This window comes from Calypte anna, chromosome 6 (genome assembly GCF_003957555.1).
Source record: "Calypte anna isolate BGI_N300 chromosome 6, bCalAnn1_v1.p, whole genome shotgun sequence".
Classification (NCBI taxonomy): domain Eukaryota; kingdom Metazoa; phylum Chordata; class Aves; order Apodiformes; family Trochilidae; genus Calypte; species Calypte anna.
The window spans coordinates 9,409,792-9,425,820 of NC_044252.1; the positions used below are offsets into that span (position 1 = coordinate 9,409,792).

Here is a 16,029-nt window from a genome sequence, read left to right on the forward strand (position 1 = left end):
TAAAGGCTGAAGGACCAAGAAGTTCCACCAAAGTCCCAGTGTGAAGTGGGCACAGCCTTCCTCCCAAGTGAAAGTATTTTCTTCGGGTGGGTGGACTGTCTGCAGAGAAAAGAGAGCAAATGCTCTTGTGATTAAACCATTCAGCTGGAATTCAAGCATTTAGTTCATTACAAACAATGTATAACAAAGTATATGAAACTCATAATTAATAGTCAGTTCCAGAGTTTATTTTAAATCATTAAAAATCATTTAAATGCCTTTCTTCAAAACAGGTTAAAAAAGTGTGCTCTCTTCAAGAGTTTTTATCAGATCAACATACTGGCACTAAATAGTCAACAAAAACACAGTATGTGAAAAAGTCAGTGTGACAAAGAAAATGTCAAGACAGGATCTGAAAAAAGACTAAAAATGTGGCAACCCTCAAATAACTTTTACTTAGCAGTTTAACCATGACCACACACTGTCATACAAGTCTTAATGTAATTAAAGAGCATATGGTAATAAAGCACCACAAAGGAAAGGTAGCAAGGCTGTATAGGCAAACTTGTACTCAAACATTTCCTATTTTGAGTGCTTGACATTACAACTTCAACAATCTGACTATTCATTAAACACGCTTTATAGCACTTATTTTTCAGACACTTCAACATCATCATGTAGAACAAGTTTCCAGACAGTTATCGGGACTGAGTCTCTGCTTCCATTCCACAAGAGCTGTAACCTTAGCCAAGAGAAGCTACAGGCCAAGGCAGGAATGACCTAGCAGGAAAATCAAATCTAGCACACAGACTCTTCCTAATGGCTCTATTTCATCAATAAAGCAGCAGGAGGATTTTCAGCAGCAGTGGATTTCCAATTGTGAGAGTCTCCTGATCTCACTATTGGAATTTGCCTCAAAAGACAATTTTAAAGTGAATAGCTCTGGCTAAGGGGGAAGGAAGATGCTAATGTACCTGGCCTGTCTGGAGCAGAGCAGGGGCTGAATCCCTGAAAGTGATAAGAACTGATGGTTGGGTGGAGACTACACCCCTTTTCTGAGGGCCAGCCTGCCATGCTGGGACCAGCAGGCCAGAACCTCCAGGCACGATTAGGTTGGGGCGGTGAGGGTGGGTGGCTCCAGATGCACAACCAGCTTCATCGGGCCTGTCCAGGATAGTAACAGCATCTTGAAGAAAACAAAAACTTGACAGACAGCTGGACCCCTGGTGGTGACTCTGACTCCCACTCTTTCTTTTCCACTTTCTTACTTTTTTCTCTCCCATTCCTCTCTCTTTCTTTCTTGTATATTCTTCATTTTCCGCTCTCTCTCTCTTTTGCCTGGCAACATATTCCCCATACTTTCACAGGGTTCTATCATTTTGCTTATGCAAATTGTCTAAAAAAAGCTTATGCTTGCACCCAACCCTTGATGGTTGAACTTTGTTCACGCGGATCAAAACAACAAAAAAATAATTTAATATTACTCCAGACTGCAGCACCAATGCATGTATAAAACAAGCATAGTGCATAAGAGCAACAAGCCCAGCTTCCCAAAGTCTTCAAGCTCACTCCATACCGACTCCATATAGGCAAAACATTTCTCCAAAATACAAGCTAAATGTTCCCCAGAAGGACTGTAATGATGGCAGGGTGCAAACAAGGCCAGGAAGCCAGAAAGAACAGGACTCTAACACACATTTCTCCTCCCAGCCCAGGTGACCATTCCCAGCACAAAGGTTAGGACATGTTCTCCAGTAGAAGGTACCTGTGCTTTGCGAGGGTCTTCCTCATTTTTGTGAGCTTATACCTGACTGACTGAAGCTTTACTTTGACAAAGACAGCCAAACAGAAAATAAAACTACACTGACATACCAAATACTGAGCTGAAGCTTGAAAAAACACTCTATTAATGCTTTTCAGATGACTAATTGAAAGAGGTTTTTGCTTTACTTTTTGACTGCCAGAGCACAGCTATTTTACTGGTAGATTTTCTACACTGCAAATAGTTTGCTAGTTAATCAGTAAGTGTAAAACAAACAGAATATGGAAGCATGTGGAACAAGTTTTGCTTCTGTTCAACCTGAGCAAAAAAGCTGCTGAAAAACGTAGTAAGGACACACACATGCACATAACTAGATTCGTAACTTTAGGGTCAGTTTGGCTGAAATTTTGACTGCAGTTTTCTGGACATTAGACAAAAAAAAAAAAAAAAAAAGATCTGATTTCTGATTTATTACATCTACTGTTGTAGCATACACTGATTTAAATTTATCTTCCATATCTTTCATGATTAGAATATTCAATATAATATCAGCTTACATCTCAACAACACCACCACTCAGTACCAGAACCTACAAGAAATGTAGCAGTGCAGCAAAACAGCAGCTTTGCTGGCACAACTGTTTCCCTAATCAAAGGCAGAAGAGCACAAACAAAAACAGGGAGCAGCAAATAATATCCACCCCCCAAATAATCCTCATTAAAATCCTACTTCATGTAGCTCAGGTGATACCGTTTCAAGTACACAAATATGAAGCAGTTTGGATTTCTTCAGAGTATATGAGATGGAGTTTCTGTTCTATTCACCCAGCTTTTCCAGGCAGAAGGTGTCAGACCACTGCTGCATAGCAACCCCCAAATGCCACAGCATGACAGGTATCAGCAATCCTTCCTGTTCCTCAGATCAGAGATTTTCTCACTTCTAGATTGTGTCCTGATCTCAAACAATCTGTGTACTCCTCAGCCATCTCTTCTAGATCCTTCTTTTCAGGTGTGAATAACCTATGGTGTATCAAAATTAGGCTACCTGCCTTCCTTTAAATTAATGAAAACTAGGGAGGAGGACTACCAACCATATAAAAATCCAGTTCTGGGGTTTCCAAAATACAGCATGAGATGGTCACCATGTAATCTCTCTACTGACTTTCTTAAACCCTCTTTTTTGTTGTTGTTGCTGTTTGTTATATTTTTTTTTGTTTCAAATGACTAGTTTAAATTCAACTTTGATAATCATCAGGGATTATAATGTTTTCCCTGCACTATAGCAAGATATCCCTAGTCACTCAACATAAGCAGCCTCTTAAGAGCACTCCTTTAAAAATCTCCCCTAGTTTCCTCTTACACATATTGGCTTTCTAGAGAAGCACTCTCACAATGCTGGAGACCAAGCTTGTTATTAATTTTAATCACACCTTGTTTCAAACATTAAGGAAATAAACAGGACACCCTCCATTCCACTGTTAAAACACTTTAACTGAAGCACAGCAAACAAGTAATACTTTGTTTTTTCCTTCTATAAAGTTTGAACATCTTACATACCACAGTATTCTGAAAAGCGATCTTTTCAGGTTTTCAAGACAAGAAAACAGTTTACTGATTTAGTATACAATAATATGACAAAGTATATGAAAAAATAATTTGCCCTCTGTCCCTGATCTCTATAAACAGCTGTTTGCTGGATGTGAGGAGAAAACAGCCATCCTTGCCCTTACAGAACTGGAGAAGTAGGTCTAACAGAATTTTTTAGACAATGTCTTCCTACTTTCCTACCCATGGAGCAAGACTTCAATCTTCAGAGAAATTACAGTGTTTTCCAGATCTTCACCTCAGGTTAAATTTACACCTGGAAAAGGACTCTAGAGGTGTCCCTCCTCTTGATTACAACAAAATCTCTACTCTTCGTATCTAAGAAATACAAACTGTTAAAAGCCTGGGAAAAAAGTTGATTTAAAAAACCTGTATTTTGCAAAATTCACAGCAAGTGATTTTTCAGTTTATTTGAAAGGAAAGAAAAAGATAGTAGAAATGTCATCACTAGCAAAACAAAAAGTCTTCCAACACCCTGTGTTACAATTGGGTATCAAACTGCAGGACACAGAAAGAAGTGCAACTTCACAGTACCACCTATCAAACATGACTAAATTTTATCATGTTAGACTTGTGAAAAAATATTCAAACTTTTATCTAGGACTGAAGTGTATCATTGTGGGAACATTTATAAAGGTGGCAGAGTTCTAAATATGATTAGTATCAACAACAACAAAGGAACTAAAAAGATCTCAGCCTTCCAGCTATAAGAAGAAAAATCACATTTTATGCAGTTTAAACTGCATAAATTAATACATCTGAGGAAAGTTTACAGATACCCAAAACACATCTAGGCCACAGATACTCATCTACCTTACTAAGTCTACACCAAACTGAAAAACAGATTGTGTGTAATATTAGTGTGCAGAAGATGAAGTTTCAAATCAAGGTTAAATTTGAGTTGAGAGGAGAGGAAAAGGTCTTATCCTGAGAGTTTCTCCATCAAACAGAACATCAGTTGATGAGCTAAGAGAATGTCCTCTTCTCCAGGAACAAAACTGCTGCAGTGGAAGACATGAAGGACTCTGCAGCTGAAAGGACTATCTCTGTAGGCAACAATTAGCCTTCAACAACTATATTTTAACTGAAAAGTTGAAAAAATTACCAACTCAAGTGCCAGGATTAAAAACTGCATCAATGTTTCTGTAAATCAAGGAGTTCTTGCACCTCACAGAGAGACGTGAAACTTGTACGTATGTAATTTTTTAGTTTCCTACTTAGACACTTGACTTTTTACTGTGGAACAGTCCTCAAATGTCTTGCCTTCATTTGGACTTTATTCTCATCCCACACACTGGAATGTGACAAAAGCTGTTCACCTAATTAAAACCAAGACATCTCCACAGTCAGACAGAAGTACTTAACTGAAGAAAAGTGGTATGTGAGATGTTCCCTTCTGGGCATCCCCAGGATGCTGTGCTGAAAGCAAGGCATCACAGGGATGTTTCCTGTTACAAATTCATGCGAACTTGCTTTATATTTTATTTTTTGCCTCTCTTCTAGAATATATCTTTGTCTCTTTTCCATTCATTCTGCTTAGAACCCAAATCCTGTGCACAATTCAATTAGTGTATTTTGTCCCTGCTATTCTTTACCTTCAGGTTTTTTTCTTTAGGGGAGAGACACAATGGATTTACCTCTTGCCCTGCTGCTAAATTCAACAGCTTCCTCCTACCCCTCAGAGCAAAAAAAAAGAGCAGCAAAGCACCTGTTTTTCTCGCTGCTTTTAGCAGGCTATGCTGAAATACATGTCTACTGCTGACAATTTTCACTCCTCCGGAGGAGCACTGTCTTGCTTCATCATTTCAATCACATTTCAAGATCCCTTTGTGAGAAACCAGCACTCCATCCTTCTGTAGCACACCACAGATCCAGCTGCCTGACCAGCTTCCTCTGCAGCTGCCACGGAGTCACTGTTCCAAACACTTTCTCTTCTTCCAGTCACCACCTGAAATCCTACCCAAGCACATCTTCCAAAAGCAAACACTTGGGGTGAATTCTCTAGCAGATGTGTAAGCTCGCTCATCACGGCTGTGTGCCACACACCAACATCATTTCCACATTAAGTATTAGGAGCTTTAGTACTGAGAATCTATAGCTAAAAGTACACTCTATGCATACCAACAGTTAAAATTAAGGACTTTGAGAACAACAGCTTCAATACTAAGTGAAGTCAGTATCAACAGTAGGAAGGAACAAGAATTGAGGCCAAGTAAATGGAATTAACAAGTACAAGAAAAGCACAGACCATGCACTTACTCTTGGGGGGGAAAAAAAAATCACTTTCTTTCATCCTTTGAAAAATCAGCAACCAAATTCAAACTCCATTACAGTCAAAACCACAACAAAAATTAAGTACAGAACTTCCAGGATTTAAAACTTATTCTAAATGCTAGTCAGTACTATCTTTCCAATACTGAGGTTAGCAAAAGCGTTGGAACCTCTATAAATACTTACAGTTTTACTATACCATCTAAATCAGCAGTTGTAAACAAGGCAAATCTCTTGGAACTGGGAATACTCATTTGGGAGAGTGCCCTGCAATGTACCAGTGAAAAAGAAAAATTTTTAAAAGTTCTAGCAGTCATGCAGCAGTAGCATGCATTAATATTTTTTCTTCAAAGTAAACCTGTTAGGTGTACAATGCAGAAAAAATAAAAACCTCCTTCAAAATGTTTTAAAGTCACTGGAGATACAAGAAAGAAAGACCATTAGTGTCTCTGTTCAAGCCCAACATTAATCAACATTCTTAAAATAAAAGCTGACTACAAACCAGTTCTGACAGACAATTCCAGATACAACCTCTAGTCAAAAGTTCATTTAAAAGAAAAGCAAAATTATTTTCTATGGAGAAATGTAAGCACACAGAAACCAAGAACTCTGCATTACTAAAAATTCCCAAAAATACTCTGAAATCTGAGTTCTTATTCCACAGGCATCCCCAAACTAATACAGAGCAGATCAGTACTTCTACTGACTGAAGAAATTCCACACTATTAAATAAGGGAATATCAATAAATTATTGGATTAAAAACATAGAGCTGTTGTGTAATATTTAAAGGGATGCAAGACAGATGGTTATCAGAGCTCGTATCAACCCAATGGTAATAGTGCAAACAAATTAATTTACTGTGTAAAGCACAATTAATAAAAGGGGCATTCAACATGTTCTCCATAACACCAAGTCACAGCAGATAAGCATAGATTAATCTTTCAGCCAAGTACTATTTGTAATGAAGATAACTGCAAAGGTGTAGGATGTGTATGTGGCACCCATATGACTTTTTTATTTAATAGCACAGGCCATAAATTATTTAACAATGGTTATAAACTAACAAGTATACATCAGGATTTCCAAAGTGGCTTACTGACTCCAAAAATACTTGTCAGTGGGAAATTCCACATCAACATGCACTAAGCATGATGCTGCCCCTAACTTATTAGCATATATATATATACATACACACACACACACACACACATATATACTCCAAATATACTCAAGTCCATTCTGATAAATTCTGGGATATTGAAATCAGCAAGACTGTAAAAATAATAGTAGAGAACAGGCACCCTCATGTTTTGTTTCATTTGATGCAAAATCAGTTTTCCTAAAGGCGTGCAGCTGAAAGAAAAGCCCAGCCCCACTTCTGTGTGGCATTGGTGAAACTGATATAGGGTGGGGGAACAAAACTTAGGGAGCTGGTACGTCTTCATAAAGGAGAGCAGAGGCTTTACAAAAGAGAGCCTCAAAAAATCCCAGAGAAAGGGAAAACACTCTTGCTGAGACTATGGCATCAAATCAAGTGCTACTGGGTAACCCAGCAGTACGTATCAGACCTGGAAAAGGCACAGGCATGCTACTGCATTTTTGCCAAATTATCCAGACACAAAACAGTAAGCTCACAGAAAAGAACTGATGAAACTGAATAAAAAAAAATCTAAAAAAAAAAAAAAAAAAAAAAAAAAAAAGAGAAAAAAAGAGGAAAAAATAAAGCCTGTCAGTTCCAAACTAAGCTAATAGAAACATTTGTGCAGATTTGAAGGAGGAGGAAAGTATGTTTAGACTAGATCAGTTTATCATATGCCCATAACATTTTTCATCCAGCACATTAGATTTCCAGCATCTTCTTGGAGGCTGTGAGTTTAGTTCAGTTTGTCAAAGTAAACTAGAAGATGCCTGTCACAGCCTGTATCTTTACAAGGAGAAAGCAGAGGATCCAGAACACACATTAACCTTGCCAAAAGGCACAGCAGGAACCAACAGCTCAGACTTGATAAGGTGATGGCAAGAACCAGAGGCAGAACACCTGAACTTTTCCAAGCACAGTACTTCTTCACACCTTCATGAGTCTTCAAATTAAAACTGGCTACCATGTGCAAAGATGTATTTCAAGGTAAGTGACAAGATTTACATAGATATCTCTTGAAATACTAATTTCTTGGCTTCCTTGGTTTGATTTTTACTTCTAATTGCTACTACCTGATTTATTTTATTCATCCACCTGCCTTTAAGTAAGCACCCTTTAAAAGTTCCTATTTTGATTCAGTTAGCCTATCCTGCCCTTTCTTCTACTATTAATAGACATATTCTGTACTGAAACAGCTGTCCACTTTGAAATTCCAGTGCAAAGCCTAGGAAAGAAAAAAAAGCTTTTAAAAGCCTTTGGCAGGGGATTTTCAAGAATTTAGCACACCTATTCACTTCCTTAAACTCTATGTCCAAGCTGACATGTTCTATGTACACCCATGACAGCAGATCTCGTGCATATACACACAGACAAATCCCACACACTTCCTTGAGAACAAACTGCTGAACTAATATTTATTTCCAGTATCTGAAGCTGGTTGTTTATTAAGAAAACTGTAACAACTCAACATTGGATTTTTCCAATCCGTAATTCTCAGAAAGCCTGTTTGCTTTCAGGAGACAGTGGTTACCAAAAGCAACAAGTTTCTTCAGGACTGGTGAACAGGGGTCAGAGTAAATAGGGGCAGAGTAGGGCTTATTCTTCCATTGTTTCTCCACTGGTGGGAGGCTATTAACACGGCTCTGCAGAAATGCAGAGGAAACTGAGAAGCCATCGGATGTAAATGCCCTCTGCTAGATCTCAGGGACTAAAAAAAAGGCAAGATGAAAGCCAAGGTGCAGAAGCACAGGTTTATCTGCAGAGACAACAGCAGCAGAGGTCTTGCAGTTAATACTGTCACTTGAAGCCCACAGCAGCAGACCCCAGCCCCCTGTCCCAGCACCTCTTGCCAAAAGGAGCTGTAGCAATCATCACCTGACAAAAAACAGCATCCAAGTGTTACTGATGCTATTAGCATTTTGGATCAGATTGCTTCATCTGAACTGATGATCCTGTTGGGGATCCACACACCACCACAAATCAGGATTTCCAGGATAATTCCCTTCCCTACATAACAAACTTCAGAGATGGGGAGGAACAGAGAATCTGCTCTTGTAAAATCTACATTACAAAGCACTAAAACTGCTACATCAAACATTCTGGAGCTGGAACACTTTTAAATTAAGGATTCTCAAATACACCGTCTTCGTCTCAGTTAAAAAAATAAATTACAGAATAAGATTTATTATGCTTTTAATATTCTAACAGTAGAGATGATGTCTGAATAGAGTAGGCCAATTACACAAGTTAAATTACTGAACCTAACGTCCAAGAGTAAGCATGTATGTACCTGCAGCAATCTGAGACTAATGCTCTTTTTGTTATTAAAAGCATTCTGCTTGTATGAAGTCTGTCTGTTCAAAACAAAGAAAACCAGAATGCTTCAACATTAGTAAAGGTTCTATGGCTTTCACTAAAATGACTTTGTTACATCAAACACTTAAAAACTGAAAAAAAAATTGAAATCCAAGTTCTATCTACCACAACAGAAACTTCCCAAGACATACCTACACAGTTGAAGTATTTCAGCTTTTGTTACACGCAAGAGTTCAGTCTTTTGAAAAGCACTCAACCCAGCATCACCACTCAGTTTTGAAGATGCTGTTTAACTAGAGTAGTTGTATTGTCTTATTGTCTTATTAATGGACTTAGTCCATTAAATATAACATCTCCTTGACAGACCTTTTTCATCCCAAAATTAAGGAGGTTCACACAAGAAATTTGCTTCTGGTAATGCAGCACTATAACCAAAGCTCACTACTTCACACCTCAAATTTACAGCATCTGAGATCTTCAGGTGTGTGAATTTTCCCAACCTAGGTAGGCATCATCTGCTCCAGTTCCTAAAAAAGACCTTGCAGAAACATACTATGAGATCATACAATTAAAGATTGCTAAGTTTATTCAAATGAACTCTCTGTAAGTGACCTTAAATTATTTCTTCCTAATACTTGATCTGAAATTTTGCGCCTTGCAATGTAAGGCTCTTGAACTGCTACATAAAACTGCAAACTTACCTAGCCTTCTCCCCACTTTGCTCCCTTCCTCACAGGTTTTTACCAAGAGTAGCAGGTGAGATAAAGTTATCACATGTATTTACTTAGTTTCACAGGCTGGCACTTGAGCAACAGCATCAATTCATTTGTGTTTCAGGCTACTGGAAGGAGTAGAGTCTGCATATCTTTTTGGAGGTAAACTTAGTCCAAGGTAGTCTTACCAATTTCAGTATTAAAGCAACATCAGTTTTTAAAATGTTTTAGCTGAGAGCTCATATGAAGCTGGCGAGCGTACAAGCCTGCCAACACCTTTTCTCAGTGTTTTCCAAGTGCAAATCCTACACTTAATTAATGCTTATTTTCAACCCTATGACACAAGGGTTAGCCACAAAATAGAACTAATAGAATACTAGGCAGCAAGCTAGTTCAGTAATTCCCAAACTGTACACATCCATGCTGATTATCAATACTACTGCACACAAAAACATGGGCAGAAGATGTCATATTACCACACCATGGCAAGCAGAAGAGGAGGAAGATGACTGCTTTCTACATGGTAAATCTTAAAAGAAAAATATTAAAAACCATTAAAGACCATTGTGGGAGCCAGAGAAAGTGAAGTCTCTGTAGCACTCTCAAAACAGAAATCAAACAACAGGACAGCAAAAGACTGGCAGATGAAGAGCCATGTGGTTCAAGGAACCACCTTCACCTAGAGCACCCAGGTTTAGTCATTTCACCTGCTATTTTGGTTACCTGTCAGTTTCATTTGCACTACAGGGCTCATCCTCAACACTTGATAAAAATCAAAGCTGATTCGTGACATTACAGTGTCTAAAACAGGAAATTGGTACACAGCGCCTGTCTTCCAGCACAGCAACACACCCAGGAGCTTGAGCTGGCTGCTGGAGAAGTAAATTAACAAAGGTTTAAAATCACAATGGAGAAAATCAGAAAACTTTGTGTTTAATTACATCTATATGCAAATGGCACACATTTCAACGTTCCAGTAAAGTTCATCTCCCCTCACTTGTACACTAGAGTTACATAACAAAGTATTTTGACTGCAAATGTGTTTACATTACAAACTATGTAAAACGACAGCACAAAGCCTCAGTGGCCTGAAAAAAAAGTTATATTTTGCATTCATTATTTTGCCACTTGCTGAATTAGAAGTGGTTTACTCAGTTGTGCATAACAATTTAGCATACCAAAGACCAAGTATCTGCTAAAGATTCCAGATTTCCAGACAGCCTTCAGGTTGCTACAAAAGTCTAACACCTTTTCTCTCTTTATCCAGTACGTTAAAAATACAGACTGAGTTTTAGATTTGAGAAAAACATTTCCCTTTTTTAAACTAAAATCTGATGAAAGGGTTAGATAGTTAGTACCTACAGACAGCACCTAAAGAACTAATGCCAACAAACAGTTTTTAAAGTTTATAAGTTTTAAAGTTTATAAGCATTTCATCTACATTCAGGAAGATGCTTTGCCTTTCTAGCAGGCAAAGAGAAAATGTCTGGCTGACAAGATGTCTTTGCCCCTTTCAACATGAGAAGGCACTCCACTGCTACCTAATTAAGACACATTCTCTTCTAGCAGAGTATTAACAAAGCACACGGATCCCAGACTAGCACTATATTTGTCATCCCTGAATAAATTACTTCTGTATTGTATTTCATGCACTCTTCCGGCCCACATCCTGCTAGACACTGCTTACTACTGGGAACAGATGAGAGGTTTGCCTAGATGAGCTCCATTTCTTTGCTAGATATATCGACAAAGAAAAAAACTGATTATCAATATTCTAGTAATAAAGCCAACCCTGTGAAAAATTGAAGAACAAGCACATGCAGGTTGAGCTCTTTCAAGGCATCTCCACCTGCAATGGCAAGGATGTGCAAGACAGTGTACACAGGTTGCAGGGTTACCTTTAATAGGTTTGTAACAAGTCCTGAATTTGCTTTCATGCAGGCTACCATCGTTACAAAACCTAAATGATCACTACAATCACTGAATTAGCCAAAAGAAAAGCCAACAAAACCGCAACCTAATCTAAATTATCAAACTCCCAACTCACAGAGAAGAAATTTATGTCATATTAATTGCAGTTTCACATGTACTTTACTGAGGACTGATGCTTAGAGCATCATATGAAGTGATGTTATATTCCAAGTTATCCTCTCAGTGCTCATAAACCAGTAGTTGAGCACCTCCCGGAACACAGTGGAACGTTAATCACACTGTTTTTAAGGGGTTTATTTTTAAATGAGCTTTTAAGTACCTTCTTGAATTACCACAGCTAGCAAAACAGTACAGATAAACCAATTTCTCATGACCAAGTCGCTATCTGTATCTCGCTGTTTCTGCAGAGCGGCAGAGGAGGTGACGGCTGAGGAGACAATCTGTAATCTCCGCAGATTACTGATACTCGGAAGAAAATCTCTACTTTGAGAAACTTCAGGGAACACCCAACTTGGCCTTTCCCGTGCAAGGCCTCACCGTTCCTCACCTCAGAACCCGAGCCGCCCCTTCCACTCCACCCCCCCGCGCCGGGACCGCTGGAGCCACCCCCCCGCACAGCGCCAGGCCGGCCACGCGGGGCAACCACCGCGGTCCCTCGCCGTCGAACCCCCCGCCCCCGCAAGGTTCCCGGTCCCTCGCCGAGAACCCCACCTGCCCTCCCTCCCCTACCCAGCCCCCCTTCGGGCCGCGGTTACCCGCCTGAGGTAAACTCGCTTTAACCGCCGCCCCAGGGAGGAGGGGGACGGCGACGGGGAGGCCAGGCCGCGGCCGGGCTGAGGGGAGGGCGGCGGCGGCCGGGCCCGCCCTACGCGGACACCTCCGCGGCGGGGCACCCCACACACACCCCCCCGCCCACCGCCGGGCCCGACGCGGCGCCGCCCGCACTCACGATGGTGACGCTGGCCTTGCGCAGGTCGCGGTTTTCTTCCTGCAGCGCCTTGCACTTCAGCTTGTAGGTTTCCAGCTCGATCTTCAGCACCTTGTTCTCCTGCTGCAGCGAGGCCAGGCGGTTCGTCAGCTCTTCAAGCCGGAACGGCGAGATCACGATCCCTCCCGCCTTGCCTCCCGAGCCGCCGCCCGCCACCCCCGAGCAGGGCCCCGCCGCCGGGCCGCCCGCCGTCACCGGTCCCGCCGGGCCGCCTCCGCTGCCGCCGGCGCCGTCCGTGTCGCTCTCGCTGGCGCTGTCCGCCATCACCGCCGCTCCCGCCGCCGCCGCCGCCGCCAGGCGAGCAGGGGGCGGCGCCCGCCGCGCGCCGGCGCCGCTGCCTCCCCGCGCGCCAAGAGGGGCTGACCGCGCGCGCCGCCCGCCCACAGCGCCGCCTGCCGGCCCGGCCGGGCCCCGCCGCCAGGGGAGCGCGGCGCGTGCCGCCTGTGGGGCGGGGAAGCGGCGGCGGTGCCGTGCGCCGAGCCCGGGGGCTGCGCTCCTGCTGCCCGGGAGAGTTTCCTGGACTATGAGATTACCCCCGGCAGACAGCTCGCACCCAACCCCCGTTGTTGTGCCTGTCTGAAAACGCGCTCGTCGCTCAAACGTGTGACTCTTGCAGGCCTCACCCGTCAGCGCCCTGCGCCACGCCGCACCTCCAGGCTGGGGCCCCGGGCGTGCAGGCACATTGTTCCAAACAGCTGGAAACCTTGGTATTTTAAAGAAAATGTAAGAGACTGTCTGGATGCGGGCAGCTCTGCACGGGGGTGCAGGACACCAAAGGCCCCAGGGCTGCCCCATTCCTGGAGTTGTCCCTCCTGGCTCCAGAGCCCCCTCGGCCCTGCCCACGCAGCAGCTCTCGCCCCGCACAGCTCCACGCACTGCAGAGAGATGGGGTTTGTGTCACCCCAGCCCCTGAGCCTTGCAATGACCCCAACCCGGGGCCCCAGCTCCTGCTTCCCTCCAGGGCACACAGACAGTGATATTCAGTCCTCCATACTGCTGTAAACCCGCTTTAAATTAAGATACATTAATGCCCATCTCTCATTACAGATAATGTAGTTTCTGATTACTATGTGCATTAGTTCCCCTTTTTTTATTACTTCTTTGAGAAGCAGATGAATAAAGGCATGAGTTCTCGTGAGATACAACGGAGTAACGTGCCATTTATTATATGCCATAATGTGGTCCATACTGCTCCTGGATAAATTAGTCACCAAGACTGTATAATTGGTTTCTCAATTATTTATGAATGGGTCTTTTAACAACAGCAATTTTTCCCTTAATGGAAAGTCAGGATTTCATTATCTCTAACTGTACTACCTTTTTGTTCCCTGCCACAGTAAATTTCAAATTTTAATCTTTTTAATGGTATATGAATATATGAAGGAATTCCATCTCTGTAAAGTAATTATTCTTTCTGCCTGCCTGGGAATATAAGTGCAGGTCATTTTATTTTTGGTTTCTTAATCACAAGAAAACCTGTAAAAGGGCCACTTCTAGTTTTCAGGAATGGGTACTGTGTTCTGTGATGCCTCTTGGTGTGTCTGACTTCAGCACGTTAACACTGCTGTGCAAGCAGAGTTCAAAACGGGGGGCAGTGGGCAGGGAATGGGGGTACCCATCCATCACTGGCACAGTCCCACAGTCCCACTGTGACCCCACCAGTGTGCATTGGCTCTGGGCTTTTACAGCTAGAAAAGGTCCTTCACCCCACACCTGGCCCGACAGAAACCCAGCCATATCCCTGCCTCCCCTTACCTCTCTCCTGAGCCTGGTGATACCACTAAAATGTGATAAGGCCATCGGGATCAGTGATCCTTGGCACCGCCTCCAGCTGAGTTTCCCATCCTTGGGCTTCGTTACCTTGGGATTTCTCCCAAACCAGAAGCCCATTGGCATCAGGAGGTGCTGCAGACCAGCTGAATGATGTCTACGAAGTCTCATGAGAGATCTTCAGTGCTGCCCTAAAACACTCCCACAGCAACTGCTAAGGGTCTGCAGGGTCAGACAGCCCTCATCGCCTGCGGTGGCCTCTGCCTCACCGCAGCACCCAGGTACCTCAGAAAGCCGAGGGATTAAAATAGGATTTGACAACTCATGGACACTGGTTTGGGGAGGATGTTACAATTCAATGGAACTGCTTTTAAGTAGGTCTGCTAGTATTTGTGAAGCTAGCTGAACACAGCTGGGTGGTAAGGAGTTATTTCGTGGGTGCTGGTGAGGGCAGGCGTGCCCGTTTGCTGTCACCTCTGTCTGCATGCACATGTGCTTCTCAAAGCAAAGGCATTTCTAAACAAACAGGTTTGTAACAATGCTCTTTCTTCATCCAGCTGCCCAACTTTGATCAGCCCGTTATTCCCAATGCTTTCAGTGGGACTGCTGGGTTTGAGTGTCTTATAGAAACAAGGCATAAATATTTTTAAAACCTGCATCAGCAAAACACACATCTGCTCTGGGCTAATCTTATCCAACAAGTCCCACAGCATGCTTAACCTTAAGCCGCTCTTCAGAGCTATCAACATTAATTTTAAGTGGTTTGCTGATTTGGAGTGCTATAATTTTCCAGAGGACATGGTTGCTGCTCCTCCAGATACCAAAACTAGCTTGAGAATAGACTAGGAGATGCCAGTGACATTCTCAATCCAGCAATGGGGATGAGTGAGTTTCCCAGGATCACAGCACACACCTGCTGGTCTGCCTTCAACAGAACATTTCTGAAGGTGCCACAAATGGCAAGGACAAAGTTGAGGGATCTTGAGGCGAGGCAGGAGTGTTCCCCCAGCCGCCTCTCCATCCCTCTCTGCTGGGGTTGCATCAGAGGTCTCACTCCCAGCCAGCACACCGACTTTCATAACAATAAATTATAACTTGGCACTTCTCTAGCACTTTTCAGTTCAAAGCCATGCTGAAACATTATCTAATTAATTCACACAATAGCCCTGGAAGGCAAGAAAGGGAGGCAGCGAGCTGCAGTACTTGCCCAATGACAAACACTGAGTCAGTGGGGGAGTGGGAGGAAAGTTCAAGGGCCCTTGATGTTTAGATCAGAGATGACATCTTTCTTGTCATCACAGCATTTCAGTAATTTTAAAAAATAATGCCTGTATACTTAATTACAATTACAGCCAACTACTCCAAATTAAGAGATTAAACAAGGAGAAAAAATTTTATCCTAATTAGCACCCCCTCAAAAAACCCCAAAAAAACCCCATACTTTTCACATCTGTAAGATGTTAACCAAACCAATTAAAAAGTATAACTATCTGGTATAAGCACAGTTAGTGAAACCCAATTTTAAAGGCTCAAGAGTGCATGGCAGAGGCTGCCC

The 16,029-nt window shown here is 42.3% G+C and overlaps 1 protein-coding gene across 1 annotated transcript in view; it reads right to left on the reverse strand.

The window, feature by feature from the left end:
* Positions 1-12,991, reverse strand: part of CCDC6 (coiled-coil domain containing 6) — a 41,721-nt gene extending 28,730 nt beyond the window's left edge. The window contains exon 1 of the mRNA XM_030453114.1: positions 12,666-12,991. Coding sequence (XP_030308974.1) covers positions 12,666-12,968 — 303 coding nt within the window. The 5' untranslated portion in view covers positions 12,969-12,991. The remainder of the gene's footprint in view (positions 1-12,665) is intronic.
* Between the last annotated feature and the right edge of the window lie 3,038 nt (positions 12,992-16,029).